A 13,823-nucleotide genomic window follows, 5' to 3' on the forward strand; every position below is an offset into this window, starting at 1 on the left:
CAACACAAAATTCTACACCGGACGTACTTATTGGTAAAACCTTGGCTAAGACGCAAAAGGATGGACGCATCCCAGTTCGAGTGCTCAATGAGTTCAAGTCACCAGTCAAACTCCGAAGAGGAACTGTACTGGGGCAATGTCGAGAGGTAGAGGCAATCTTCAACTGCGAAAAGTTACCTGAAAGCGATTCCATTGGCGAGAATGACATTGAGGAAGACATCAATGCATGGACGGAAGGGTTGGAAGAAAAATACCAGCACAAGGCTAAGGAACTTCTCCGAAGATACTGCAGCATATTCGACAAGGATGGCGACAAACCAGGCAGGACTAACGTTGTGAAACATCGCATTGATACTGGCGATGCAAGGCCAATCCGTCAAGCTCCTCGGCGTGTTCCACTTGCCAAACGTGAAACTGTTAGCCAAATAATAAAAGAAATGAGTGAGGGTGGTGTGATTGAACCATCAGCGAGTCCATGGAGTTCGCCGGTAGTACTTGTGAAGAAGAAGGATGGTCAAATGCGGTTCTGCGTAGACTACCGGAAACTAAACGATGTGACGAAAAAGGATAGCTATCCTCTTCCCAGGATCGATGACACTCTGGACTCGTTGACTGGAACAAAGTGGTTCTCAACACTCGACCTTAAGAGCGGTTATTGGCAGGTGGAGGTAAGTGACGAGGACAAGGAGAAGACAGCTTTCAGCGTTGGAGATGGTCTGTGGCAATTCACGGTGATGCCCTTTGGATTATGCAACGCTCCTGCCACTTTTGAACGACTTATGGACCATGTGCTCAAAGGACTGCATTGGAAAACATGTTTGGTGTATCTAGACGACATTATCGTATTGGGTAAAAGCTTTGAGGAACACCTGAACAATTTGGAAGAAGTTTTCCAGAGGATAGCTGGCGCTGGTCTGAAGCTAAGTCCTAAAAAATGCTCACTGTTCAGGAAGGAGGTGAACTACTTAGGGCACAAGGTGACAACGGAGGGCATCTGTACTGCGAAGGAAAAGATAGAAGCAGTAAAGGATTGGCCAAGACCTAGGAACCTGCACGAACTACGAAGTTTTCTTGGGCTATGCACCTACTACCGCCGATTTGTTCCGAATTTCGCCAGCGTTGCTAATAGCCTCCACGAGCTCACTAGGAAAAATAGAGCCTTCGAGTGGAACAAGGAGCAGGAGGAGGCTTTCCAGACTCTGAAGGAACGACTATGTACTGCACCTATGCTAGCGTATCCCGTTCCAGGTGCAACGTTTATTTTGGATACGGATGCTAGTGGTTATGCCATAGGAGGCGTACTGTCGCAGGTAATTGATGGGCAGGAGAAGGTAGTTGCCTACTATAGCCGGTCGATTGGAAAACCAGAGAGGAACTACTGCGTAACTCGGAGAGAACTACTAGCGTTGGTGGACTGCGTCAAACATTTCCACAAGTACCTCTATGGGCAACGTTTCCGAGTTCGAACGGACCATGCAGCGCTGAAGTGGCTACTACAGTTTAAGAATCCAGAAGGACAGCTAGCTCGGTGGATTGAGAGACTGCAAAGTTATGACTTCGCTATTGAGCACCGCAAGGGAAGTGTCCACGGTAATGCTGATGCCATGTCCCGCCGACCATGTAGCCTGGAATGTAAACACTGCTCAAAAGCTGAGGGAAAAGAGGACATTATAGACGTCCGTCTAACGACAATAACACCAGCGGAAGAGTGGAAGGAAGAACAGCTACGGAAGTGTCAGCAGGAAGATCCAGATCTTGAGCTTTTGATGCATGGACTGGAGGTAGACAGGAGGCCAACTAAGGAGCAAATGGCAGCGGAAAGCCCCATCGCAAAGGCGTACTGGGCACAATGGAACAGCTTAAAATTAATATCTGGCTGTTTGCATAGGGTATGGGAAAGCGAAGATGGCCAGTGCTCCCGCAACCTGATAGTAGTTCCAAGGGTAAGAATTCCGGATGTACTCAAGGAATTCCACAATGGTCCTAGTGGAGGGCACCTGGGAATCACGAAGACCCTGGAGAAGGTTAAGCAGAGGTTCTATTGGGTTGGTTGTCGGCAATCGGTCGCAGAGTGGATTGCTAACTGCGCGGAGTGTATTGCAGCTAAGGGGCCGAAATCCAGAAGTCATGGCCAGATGAAGCAATATAACTCAGGTGCACCTTTCGAGCGGATTGCCATGGATGTAGCCGGTCCATTTCCTATGAGCGCACAGGGAAACAAATACGTCCTTGTGGTTATGGACTACTTTAGCAAATGGCCGGAGGTATACCCGATTCCAAACCAGGAAGCTAAAACAGTAGCGGAGGTATTCACCTACAATTGGGTTGCGAGATACGGTGTACCTATAGAGCTGCACTCTGACCAGGGAAGAAATTTTGAGTCGGCAGTGTTCCAAGAGATGTGCCAGATACTGGGTATCCGGAAAACTCGAACGACGGCTCTTCATCCCCAATCAGACGGCATGGTGGAACGGTTCAACCGAACCCTGGAAGAGCATTTGCGGAAGGTCGTGGACAAGAATCAAAAAGATTGGGATGTCCGCATACCCTTGTTCCTGATGGGATACCGGTCAGCAGTGCATGAAACAACGGGTAAAACTCCTGCAAGGGTAATATTCGGCAGTGAGCTCCGTTTGCCTAGTGATCTGAAGTTTGGGGTGACTGGTGATGCTAGAAGGATTGGAAAAGAGACGTCAAACATCCTGGAAGAGGAGCTGAGAGAGATACATGCTCTTGTGAGACAGCGCACACAAATTATGAGTGACAAAATGAAAGCCAGGTATGATAAGGCGATGAATTCCGAGGGTTTCCAGGAAGGAGATTTGGTGTTGCTGTACAATCCACAACGAAAGAAAGGTTTGTCCCCAAAACTACAATGCAACTGGGAAGGTCCGTATAAGGTCGTAAAACGGCTAAATGACGTAGTGTATCGGATCCAGACCGTCGGGAGACCAAGAAACAAGATGAAGGTGGTCCACTTGGAAAGGCTTGCAGCGTTTGGAACCGCAAGTGTGTCTGATCGGGACGATCAGACTTAGGTGGAGGGCAGTGTGGCGAATACTGCGGCAACACAAAGCGAACAACGAGAAATAGGCAGAATGTTCGAAGAATGACGTAGAATGTTCTACAAAGAGAAACGTCAAGTTGGATGAACACTGCGAACAGCGAGAGAAAGAGAATGAGCGCTAAACTTCAGAATGTTCTAGAGTTGCCATAAGTGCCAGCGCAGGTATATAAGGGCGCCGCCAACGCGAAGGTGAGGGAGTTACAAGTCAGCAAGCTACAAGTAAAGTGAGCGGAGAATTGAGTTGCGAATAAGCAAGCTATAAGTTTAATTGTGTTAACAAGTAGTAAAGCGTTGTTATTGCTTTAGCAAGTATTGTAAAGTGTTTTTACTGTATTAGCAAGTATTGTAAATTGTTTGTTGTACAATAAAGTTAATTGTACTACAATTTGGTCATCGTTAGCATTTATTTAACAATCCAGCGATACGAGCCCGAGTATATTTGGGAAATCCCTCAAGGTTTCGAGGATAATCGTAACAGTATACTCGAAAAAGTAATGTTGCCACTTTTTCTCTTTAACCCATGTTCGAATCGTGGAAATTTTGGAAGATCACAGGGTTGCTTTTAGCATTTAGACTCTTAATGCAAAAATGGAGTTGCATTTAGTTGCATTTAGGTGAGGAATTTTGTATGGATAAATGTACATTTAGAGTAGCATTTAGAGCTAAATGCGCTAAATGTGCTTTTACGCGTAAGCAAAAACAGCCCATTAAAGTGAAAGTACATTACGTCCAATGCCCACCGTCACCGGCAGCTGTCAAAAAAGCTGATTCGATGCACGGTGAAGTAAGTTACATGAACAAGCTGACGGTGACGATGAGGCACAAATTAGCTCTACTCTCAATTTTGCGAATGCTATTGCGGCAAATGACAACTATTCAGTGTTTTGTTTACATGTTTGAACGTAAATTTTTCCAGTTTTTGATAATTTTAATATTTATGGAAAAATAAAATGTAAAAAATAATGAAGGAAAACCTAATAGAAAAAGTGAAAAAGTAAAATGCAAATTTTGCAAAGAGTATCAGCGAGTTTATGATTTTTCGTGCGCAATTTCAAACGAATTGTATGTAACTTGACGCATAAGCATTGTTGACGGTGATGGAGACGGTAGCGGTGACGCTGCAGCAATGGATGGTATGCACTTTCCCTTTTAGAAGCAAGTATAATACCATGATCCAACTACACAAGATCTGACAAGATGAAGCAAAAAAAAAAAAAGTAATTTTCTGGCTGACGTTTGTAATTTCGGCGCCATGTTATTTTCTGTGAAAAGTAAACAAAGAATATGAAGACGAAGCATAAAGAAAGTGCAAGCAATGTTGTGCATATGTTTGTGCTAACCAATTTATTATTTTTGTACGTGTTTTTGCATCCAATCACCGCGCACTTCATTTTAATTACATTTGCACAAAAAATCACTTAAAATTAACTGAAATAAACCACCGACAAAATACACATAAAGAAAGAAGCAAAACAGAAATAGAAAACTTCAAAATAACGAACGTCACACACTTTTTTCTCAATTGCTATTACAAATGGCTGCTTCTCAACCGGTCAGATCTGTTCTAACTGGTTCATGCATAACGTTCATTGCGTCACCGTCACCGTCACCGACAGTTGTCAAAAAAGCTGATTCGGTGTATTTGTATGAAGTAAGTTACATGAACAAGCTGACGGTGACGGTCCCGCACAAATTAGCTCAACTCTTAATTTTGCTTATGCGATTGCGTCAAATGACAACTATTCAGAGTTTTGTTTACATGTTTGAACATAAATTTTTCCAGTTTGTGAAAATTTTAATACTTATGGAAAAATGGAATGTAAGAAATAATGAAGGAAAACCTAATAGAAGAAGTGAAAAAGTAAATAGCAAATTTTGCAAAGAGTATCAGCGCGTTTATGATTTTTCGTGCGCAATGTCAAACGAATTGTATGTAACTTGACGCATAAGCATCGTTGACGGTGATTGAGACGGCGGCGGTGATGCTGCCACAATGGATGGTATTCACTTTCCCTTTGAGAAGCAAGTATAATACCATGAACCAACGTCTACAGATCACGCAATCCGCCATGTAATCAGAAAAAAGTCTTAGTAGCGTTTTTTATTTTTTTTATTTTTGTTTACATCTTCTTCTATCGCTTTGGGATGCCTTTTTTTTAGCAATTTGATGTTTTTTATGAGCGATTTTCATTTTAATTTTAACTGATTACAAATTTATTATATAAAATGAAGTGCTTTGTGATTGGAATAAGTTTGTGGGTTTGTATGTTCTGGCAAAAGGCCTAAAATTTCGTGAAAAGTGTTATAACTTTATTTAAAATTAAATAGTTAATGGGTTAAGGATCAAACATTTCCTTATTTAATTTTGGTAAATTTCTATTTAAATGTGTGAATATTACTATCGATTTTTCACAATTTTTTGTACTATCGATAGCCAAAAATAAAATATCGATTGACATTTCAACAGCTCGTATCGTTTCCTTGGCATGAATTTGACATATCCGTCGTACATTAATCTAACACGTCACCTACAGGCGGAGTAAATCTAGACGAATAGTTGATAAAAAGTGGTTTTAATATCATTCGCACTAATTTTAGAGTATTCTAAAGTCATATATACATATTCGAAAACATGGTGAGTGCAAACGATAGTCAGTATGTTTAGGATTTATGCAAAAATTCTATTTTCTTTACTTGTCTTTTGTGCAGGTTTTGATAGCTGCGGCGGTGTGTACGAAGAATGGCAAAGGTATGAACCGAAGTGTATTGTAAACCAATAAATAAAATAATAATAAAAATTCCCATTAACAGTGATTATATCACGGCAATTTGTGGAGATGACTAAAGCGCGAATCGAGGGATTGCTTGCTGCATTTCCGAAGCTGATGACATCCGGCAAACAGCATACATATGTAGAAACGGAATCAGTGCGGTATGTTTATCAACCAATGGAAAAACTTTATATGCTTTTGATCACAACAAAAGCAAGTAACATTTTAGAAGATTTGGAAACATTGCGTTTATTCTCCAAAGTGGTAAGTTTTTATAATACATTGTGGTATAAACAAATGTATCGTGTATCTTTCTTTTTAGATTCCCGAGTACTCTCATAGTTTGGATGAGAAAGAAATTCTGGAAAACGCATTCAATTTGATTTTCGCTTTCGATGAAATCGTTGCACTTGGTTATCGTGAAAGCGTCAACTTAAAACAAATCAAAACGTTTATTGAAATGGACTCCCATGAGGAAAAGGTATATCAAGCAGTTCGCCAAACTCAAGAACGTGAAGCACATCAGAAAATGCGAGAAAAAGCTAAGGAGTTGCAGCGGCAGCGTCTAGAGGCAGCTAAACGTGGTGGTAGTTCTGCGTTAATGGGACGAGGTGGGCACGGTAGTGGCAGCAGTAGTATGGATGCATTTGGCATTAGCTCCAGTTCAATAAGCAGTGCTCCGTCGATTGAGTCTGATTTGAAACCAGCCGTTCCAAAATCTCAGTAAGTCACACATTTATTAATTCGGATTTATTCCATTTACAATAACATCTCTTTTATATAGGAAACCAGCTGCACGGAATGCTTTGAAACTAGGTGGGAAAAATAAAGATGTCGATAGTTTTGTTGACCAATTGAAGAGTGAAGGAGAGAAAATTTCAAATTTGACACCGATTAGCGGTCAAAGTAGTGTGGCTGTAGCCAAGACAAAAATTGCTTCAGACGTTCACACTGAAAGGTTGCTAATGCTAACTAATGCTGACCACTTCACACTTAATTCTATTCTATGCATTTAACAGTGTACACCTCAAGATGGAAGATAAGCTTACTGTGCGTCTTGGTCGCGATGGAGGTCTCCAACAATTTGAGCTCTCCGGTTTATTGACGTTGCGTATTTCCGATGAAAATTTCGGACGCATCAAACTAAAATTGCACAACAACGATGCCCATGGCATACAATTGCAAACACATCCAAATGTCGATAAAGAGTTATTTAAGGCGCGCTCAATTATCGGGTTGAAAAATCCCGCTAAACCATTCCCATTAAATACCGATGTAGGTGTATTGAAGTGGCGTTTCATAACACAGGACGAAGCTGCTATACCCCTGACAAGTAAGTATAACGATCATTCATGATTTTGATAAATAAATTAACTACATGTATTATTAATACAGTTAACTGCTGGCCATCTGAAAATGGCGAAGGCGGTTGCGACGTAAACATTGAGTATGAATTAGAGGCACAACATTTAGAATTGCAGGATGTGTCCATCTCCATACCACTGCCGTAAGTATCATTTAGCAATTCTAAATTTATACTTAGTTCTATTTTTTATTTTATTTACAAAAGTATGAATGTGCAACCATCTGTTGCCGAATACGATGGCACTTACAATTATGATGCACGAAAGCACATACTTCAATGGAATATACCCATTATTGATGCCAACAACAAATCCGGTTCAATGGAGTTTAGCTGCAATTCGTCAATTCCTGGTGACTTCTTTCCACTTCAAGTACGTACATACATACATGTTTTTATAGAGCGTTCATTTGCAATATCTACGTTATTTATTTTCAGGTGTACTTCGTTTCGAAAACTCCTTACGCTGCTCTAAGTGCCACAGATGTATTCCTCATTGATGACGAAAGTTCAGTAAAATATTCAACTGAAAATATACTATTTGTAGAAAAATATGAAATTGTTTAAAAATTGGAACGTTAATCAAATAAGTGTAGTAGTTGAAATCATCTACATTTATCACTCAATTAATGGAGAAAACTGCGTGAAACGTATTTTTGCAAATAACATTCATAAATTAATTATATAACCAGAACACTTATAACCTGATTTATGTATACTGTTATTATTTACTAGCCCACATCGATAGAAACAATTATGCTATTAGTTATTGGAAAAAGTATGTAGATGTTATTGGGCTGGCCATGCATTTTCGTTGATAAATAGTGGCAGTATAATACAAATTCCAAATTTTTTTTATCAATCTTATTTATAATTTAAAAAGTCAGTTTTGTTGCCTAAACACCACACATGTTAAATGCATTAATTGCAATGATTTATAATGCGGATATAATCGTAAATAAATAAATATATATATGTACTCTAGGTTAGAAAAGTAGTTTTTTGTGGCATATATACGTAAATATATATGGGAGGGAAAATAAAAGTGATTAATCACCCTCATTGCGAGAGTCGTGTCGAATGCAAGTCGAGAGTCGAATCGTACCGAAAATTTCACGTCATTGCCTAAAATTTCCACTCGACTAATTTATTAAAACGGAAAAACTTGGCAGCACTGTATAGTTTTCGACGATTTTGGTCGTTTACTTATTTCAGGACGACAATAGACAATGCTACTGTTGTCGAGTGGTACGATTTAGCCTAATTTACGACTTACGCAATGAGGCTGAATTGCATTAAAGTCATGCTTGCATTACCAATGGCCCCAGTATTAGGGAGGTATGTGCTTGTTTGTAATGGAACTTGTAAGTTTTGGAAAATCCTTGCAATCAAATTTTTATAGCGGTTTCACAAACATATTTGTTATGTGTATTGTGTAGATATATCAATCGAAATCAGCGAACGTAGTATCATCATGATACAAATAATTTAATCGTTAATAGTGGACTTATACCACGAACGATCGTTACGTTTTGATTTATTTTTTTTCGATCATAAAATATCGGTTTCTTCTGATGCCAATGCAAACGCTCCATTATATTTTCTAAGTACATAATTATAGCATGACATTTTTAATAATATGCGCTTGCCTATATTTATGCGCCTTGGATCGGTTCATACACATGATAGCCAAGCTCAGTAAAGCCATTGAGTGCTGTGTGGAAATATGCTATTATATTCATTCGTTTTGCCGTACTTAAAATCGCTTTGTTTTGATTGTTTTGTATTTATCGATAACTGTCTTTGTACTTTGAATTAATCGGCTAAAACAAAGTAGCATCAGCTGATTGGACTTCTTTGTTTACGTTGATCTCAGGCCATAGTTGTAGAATTCCGCTATATATAAAAATAATTAAATAATGGAACAACCATTGGAGAAAGTGCTTACTGAATTGTCAGTATTTACATACATTAGTTGCGTTCCAGATTCTTCACGATATTCACGATTTGAAGGAACAGCTGTTTTATCCATTAATAAACCTTATGGAAGGTGGTCACCTGGAACGACTTCCTGTAAAAACCTGCAAATTGTGAAGCATGTGGAACGCAACTATTGTTGCTGCAATAAAGACGATTTCTTATGCTATCTCATTACTTACAGTGCTTCTCAGCCGGAAACAGTGGGTGTGCTGCTGGCTAATCGTCAAGGCTTATGTTTGGGAGGTAAGCATAAAATTAAGTTTTAAAAACTGATTTCAAATACTTTTTTTTTGTTTAGCAAAAGGGAAAATAAATCCTAACATGTCGGGAATTGGTATGGCCATCTCAGAACAGGCGTGCAAACTGGAACCAAATTTAAACCCACCAGCCATTTACCTGTACAGTGGGAACAAGTTAGTCAAATTTAATAAAAAATATTAAAAATTATTCTAATGATAGTTTGCTTGCAGGCGATGCATCATAAAAAAGGACGGAGAATTGACCGGTGTTATTTACAAACAGAAACCTAATTGAATGCAATGTCTAAGGCGCTGGTGCAGTGCCCTTTTGATCATTCAACGAGATAAACCATAAATGCATGTGTAACCTGTAGATATAAATTACATAAAAGCCAATCTTCCTGGAGTTTATTCATAAAACTGTCGCTTTGTGCAAAATTCAGAGTACATACATAAATATAAATATTTCTTTATGTTCTCATTGAGTATTTATTAGGAAATGTTTTTTCGTCGAGATTTCTGAGAGTCCCAAGAGTAATCTACAATTTTGTGCGTACATCTGAGAGTCTGAGATAGGGACTGAGTGAGGTGTTGATGTTATTCACATGTCTTTTGCGGCGCCATTCCCACGCCAATGACAAAACATCGCATGATTATTGCTTTAACTACTGTGCTTGGGAATATCGGCGTTCGTCTAGCTTGAAGTCATATTTAGAATTCTTTTTAATATTTACAATGTTTTCTAAGCAACATTTTTTTTGTTATATTTTTTATAAAAATATGATGCAGTCTCTAACAAAAACCATATAAATCAAACCTTCATTCTTTAAAAGAAAATTTTTGGGTACGCAGTTACAAGGCTTATACAATTTTAGTAAAATAAGTGCAAGTTTTGAGCGGCTAAAAAATCGAATTAATTTTTAATAGTTTATTTTTTGTTTACGTCGTTTTGCATTTTTTTCCACATAAACATAAATTCCTTGTGGCAGAAACTGCGCAAAACCATTTGCGAAAAGATAAAAAAATCAATGCCAGTTTTCTAAATTTCCCTATTTATATGAAAAAAAACAGCAACAGCCGTCAGCCAAAAAAAAATTGTTAAAAATCAATGCGATTTTTTAAGCCTTGTAACTGCGTACCCAAACATTTTAAATAATTCCGTTAAAAGGCTCAAAATTTAGATACAAATTCGTGGAATTTTTCTAAATTCTGTATAAGCTTTGGAAAGTAGGTTTATGTTGTTTTTTGTTAGAGCATGAACCATATTTTTATAAAAGACAACAAAAAAATTTTAGCTTGATAAACATTGTAAATGTTTTGGCATTTGCATATTCGTTGCATTTGTAAATTCGCATCAATAAAATGCAATTCCAACCGCAAATCCAAAACCATTTCCACAACATCCTGAATAGGGTTGCCAGATTTTGAAACAGAGAGAGGAGTACATTTCTATTTTCGTTAGAAAAAAAGCAGTACAAAAAGTTTGCCTACCCCTAAATCTTAAGTATTTTTGCAAGGCTATTTTGAAAGCTTTTTTTGGTCTTTTAATTTTTCGTCATATTTTCGGCATTTACAGTCGGATCTTATCTCGTACAAAATTTAGAAAAATTTCAAAGTTTATAATAAAAAATTTGTGGGAAAATTTCGGTATGCAGTTCAATAAAGTACAAGTTTGAAGTAGCTCAAATTCTGGTTAATTTTTGAGAATTTTTTATTATACGATGTTGCGCATTTTTTCCATATGTATAAAAAAAACTTCGAGCCTACATGGAAAAACTACTTAAGACAAAAAATTTTTAAAAGTCGCCGAGGATTTTGGGCTTATTCAATTTCACATTATTACACTAAATTAAATGGGCTCTTAAACTGTATACCCATACAATATGATCACAATGTGTTTTCAGTTCGAAATCAAAGAAAGACAGCCTATGAAAATTTTGGTGATTGTAGAAGTATACGTGCATATTTGTAAACTACTACATAGAATGAAGTGCCATATCATAACCAGTGTTGCCAGAACTTTTTGGATGAACCGGCTAAATTGGCAAATAAAACCCGCTAAAAACGGCTAAAATGTTTCAACTAAATTTCACATATTTTATTTAAATAAATCACGAGTAAAAAGACTATTTCTTGGAGAGAAGTTACAAATTCGAGCCGGAAAAAATTTTGCCAGAAAGAATTTGCAATTAGGAAAAAGATATGATTGTGGCACATGGTTGGATTTTTTGTCGACGATAATTTGAATAACCAAGTTCGTTAAATTTAAAAATTTACAAACTGGAGCGATATTAAAATGAAAAATGTAAGTTAATACTTGTTTACTTAATTAATTTTGCTAATTCCAATGATTTGAAAGGTACTCCGAAGAAAACTATTTATTACTATTACTATCTGATATTTTGAGTGATAATTCTCGCTGGAATTTCGACAAACAAACCTATTATCTTCCCTACAAGGCCTTTTCAGACTAACCAATCTTCAATACACTCAAATAGAAACCAATAAACATAAAAAACGCTGTAAAAATTCCCCTTCAATTTTAAGGCAGTAAAACAACGACCTTAAGTTAAGATCAACCGAGGCCATATGTTGACAAGGCATGCAAAATCACAGTTACACAAAAGAACTGGTGAGATTTTTCTGAAATCCCTTCAATTCTGATGTAAAATATGATACCACAAGACTGCAGATCTCCCATTTAGATGACCGGTCCGCGAGTTTTGCTTTACATAAAAATTTGTGCTCTTTTATTTTCATTTTGACTCACTTCAGTGTTGGGTCCTTTAATTCAAGTTGGCATTCGGTTTTTGGAATTTGAATAAGTTCTCAGCAAAAACGTTTGTTTAAAAAAATATATATGTGTACATAGTGCTTGAAAATATGAATTTTTCCATTACCTTAAACCTTTGGGAGTGGGCAAAAATTATGTTTTTTAATTTAGGCAGAATTGAAAATGCGCTATCTGGGAAGACAATATCTACATGTAATATTTATTCTGTTTGTCGGCACTATATCCAAACACAAACGCATCTATAGAGTCTTAACAGTGAAACAATTTCTTATTTTCTAAGTTTGCGAATAAAACTAAACACTTAAAATTAAGATATTTATAACAAACATTTTATGAAGAAAATCCCTTCTTCGTTTAAAGTAAAAATAAGTGAAATCGAGTTTTATACAACCCTGCCTGACATGAAAATTTTCTCCACGATAAGTCTAGTAGCCATTTCTAACAGATTTTGGGTCGCTTAGTCAAAAATGGAAACATATATACATATTTGAAATTTAAGAAAAAAAAGCCAATTAAAAAAATCGGCTAAAAACGGCTGCCGGCTAAATCGAGATTTTACCGGCTGTTTGCTATCGCAACCGGCTAAATCTAGCCGGAAAACGGCTAAAATGGCAACACTGATCATAACAGGGCCGGTTCAGAGAATTAAACAAACAAATATAAAATTTTACGGTCTCATGTTTCATTCAAACCGCAGTTAACTCAAACGAATTTTGTTCAAAATTTAATTTTGATGCATAAACACTCTTAGACTGTCTTTGCATCTGTGCGGAGTTGACTTGGCAACTTGAAGAACGCATGGATGGGCCATAATTCGAAATTTTTTACAGCGAATATGATGTGTATTTACTGCTATCACCGCTAAAAGTGCAAATAAATTCTCGACATACACCCTAAAGTCCAAACATACGCCACAAAAGAAAATTAAATGACCAATTTCTCATTAGCGGGGCGCTTCGGAATCGAAGCATTAAACTTTGCGCCTATTTTCTTATTCTGAATCGGCATTTCGGCGAAAATTTGCTTTCGTTTTCCAAATATTTACTCACTGTCAGATTTTTGTTAATCTAGACCAAACTTGTTCCCAAACTTTTTTTCCTCGTAGACCCCTTTCATAAATTTACTGGTTTCGGTGGACCCCCCTGCTGATATATGTCTAAATATTCCCAAAGCTCGTTGTTGAGGAATGCTATAAAAATAACATATCTGGTTTTGCCGTGCTTGAATAGACAAAGTTAGAAATAATTATCGGTTTATGCACAAACCATACGGTAGCACTAATATCAGCAGTTTTTACATATTTTCTTATTTCTTTCATTCTTACACATGTATATATATAAGGCGCAAGTATGTATTCACTCTGTCACTTGAACCGTTTCTTTTCGATCGAGCGCAGTTATTAATTAATTATATTAAGCATTTTTTCTCGATCTGGCGATACATTTAAGACTTCAATTCATCGCCAGAAGCTGGTCCTTCGAGACGGATAGCGCTCACGGAAATACAGATTAAGATGCCGAGAGATTGGGCAGAATTAGTGCAGCTGCGAGGACGAATAAAACGTTCCATCTCGCGGTTAAGTGCATATGCTGATAAGCCACCTGTAGAT

At 37.5% G+C, this 13,823-nt stretch overlaps 2 protein-coding genes across 2 annotated transcripts; both read left to right on the forward strand.

Annotated features, from left to right (window-relative positions):
* The first annotated feature begins 5,553 nt into the window (after positions 1–5,553).
* Positions 5,554–8,185, forward strand: LOC118733728 (coatomer subunit delta-like). Its single transcript, XM_036463259.1, has 9 exons — positions 5,554–5,702; positions 5,777–5,816; positions 5,879–6,102; positions 6,161–6,561; positions 6,623–6,796; positions 6,858–7,171; positions 7,234–7,345; positions 7,409–7,574; positions 7,640–8,185. The coding sequence occupies exons 1-9, from the start codon at positions 5,700–5,702 to the stop codon at positions 7,766–7,768; spliced, it is 1,563 nt and encodes a 520-aa protein (XP_036319152.1). The 5' UTR covers positions 5,554–5,699; the 3' UTR covers positions 7,769–8,185.
* An 866-nt stretch (positions 8,186–9,051) lies between these two features.
* Positions 9,052–9,853, forward strand: LOC118734672. Its single transcript, XM_036464379.1, has 4 exons — positions 9,052–9,155; positions 9,363–9,424; positions 9,480–9,594; positions 9,652–9,853. The coding sequence occupies exons 1-4, from the start codon at positions 9,121–9,123 to the stop codon at positions 9,713–9,715; spliced, it is 276 nt and encodes a 91-aa protein (XP_036320272.1). The 5' UTR covers positions 9,052–9,120; the 3' UTR covers positions 9,716–9,853.
* Positions 9,854–13,823: the final 3,970 nt, after the last annotated feature.

The sequence above is a fragment of the Rhagoletis pomonella genome, unplaced genomic scaffold, assembly GCF_013731165.1.
Source record: "Rhagoletis pomonella isolate Grant_MI unplaced genomic scaffold, Rhpom_1.0 Rhpom_scaffold_00002, whole genome shotgun sequence".
NCBI lineage: Eukaryota > Metazoa > Arthropoda > Insecta > Diptera > Tephritidae > Rhagoletis > Rhagoletis pomonella.

Coding starts and splice junctions, on each gene's coding strand:
- LOC118733728 (XM_036463259.1), top strand. Junction 5,817..5,878: donor GTGTACGAAGAATGGCAAAG/GTATGAACCGAA, acceptor TCCCATTAACAG/TGATTATATCACGGCAATTT. Junction 7,346..7,408: donor TCCATCTCCATACCACTGCC/GTAAGTATCATT, acceptor TATTTACAAAAG/TATGAATGTGCAACCATCTG.
- LOC118734672 (XM_036464379.1), top strand. CDS start 9,121: ATGGAACAACCATTGGAGAAAGTGCTTACTGAATT. Junction 9,156..9,362: donor GAGAAAGTGCTTACTGAATT/GTCAGTATTTAC, acceptor CATTACTTACAG/TGCTTCTCAGCCGGAAACAG. Junction 9,595..9,651: donor TACCTGTACAGTGGGAACAA/GTTAGTCAAATT, acceptor GTTTGCTTGCAG/GCGATGCATCATAAAAAAGG.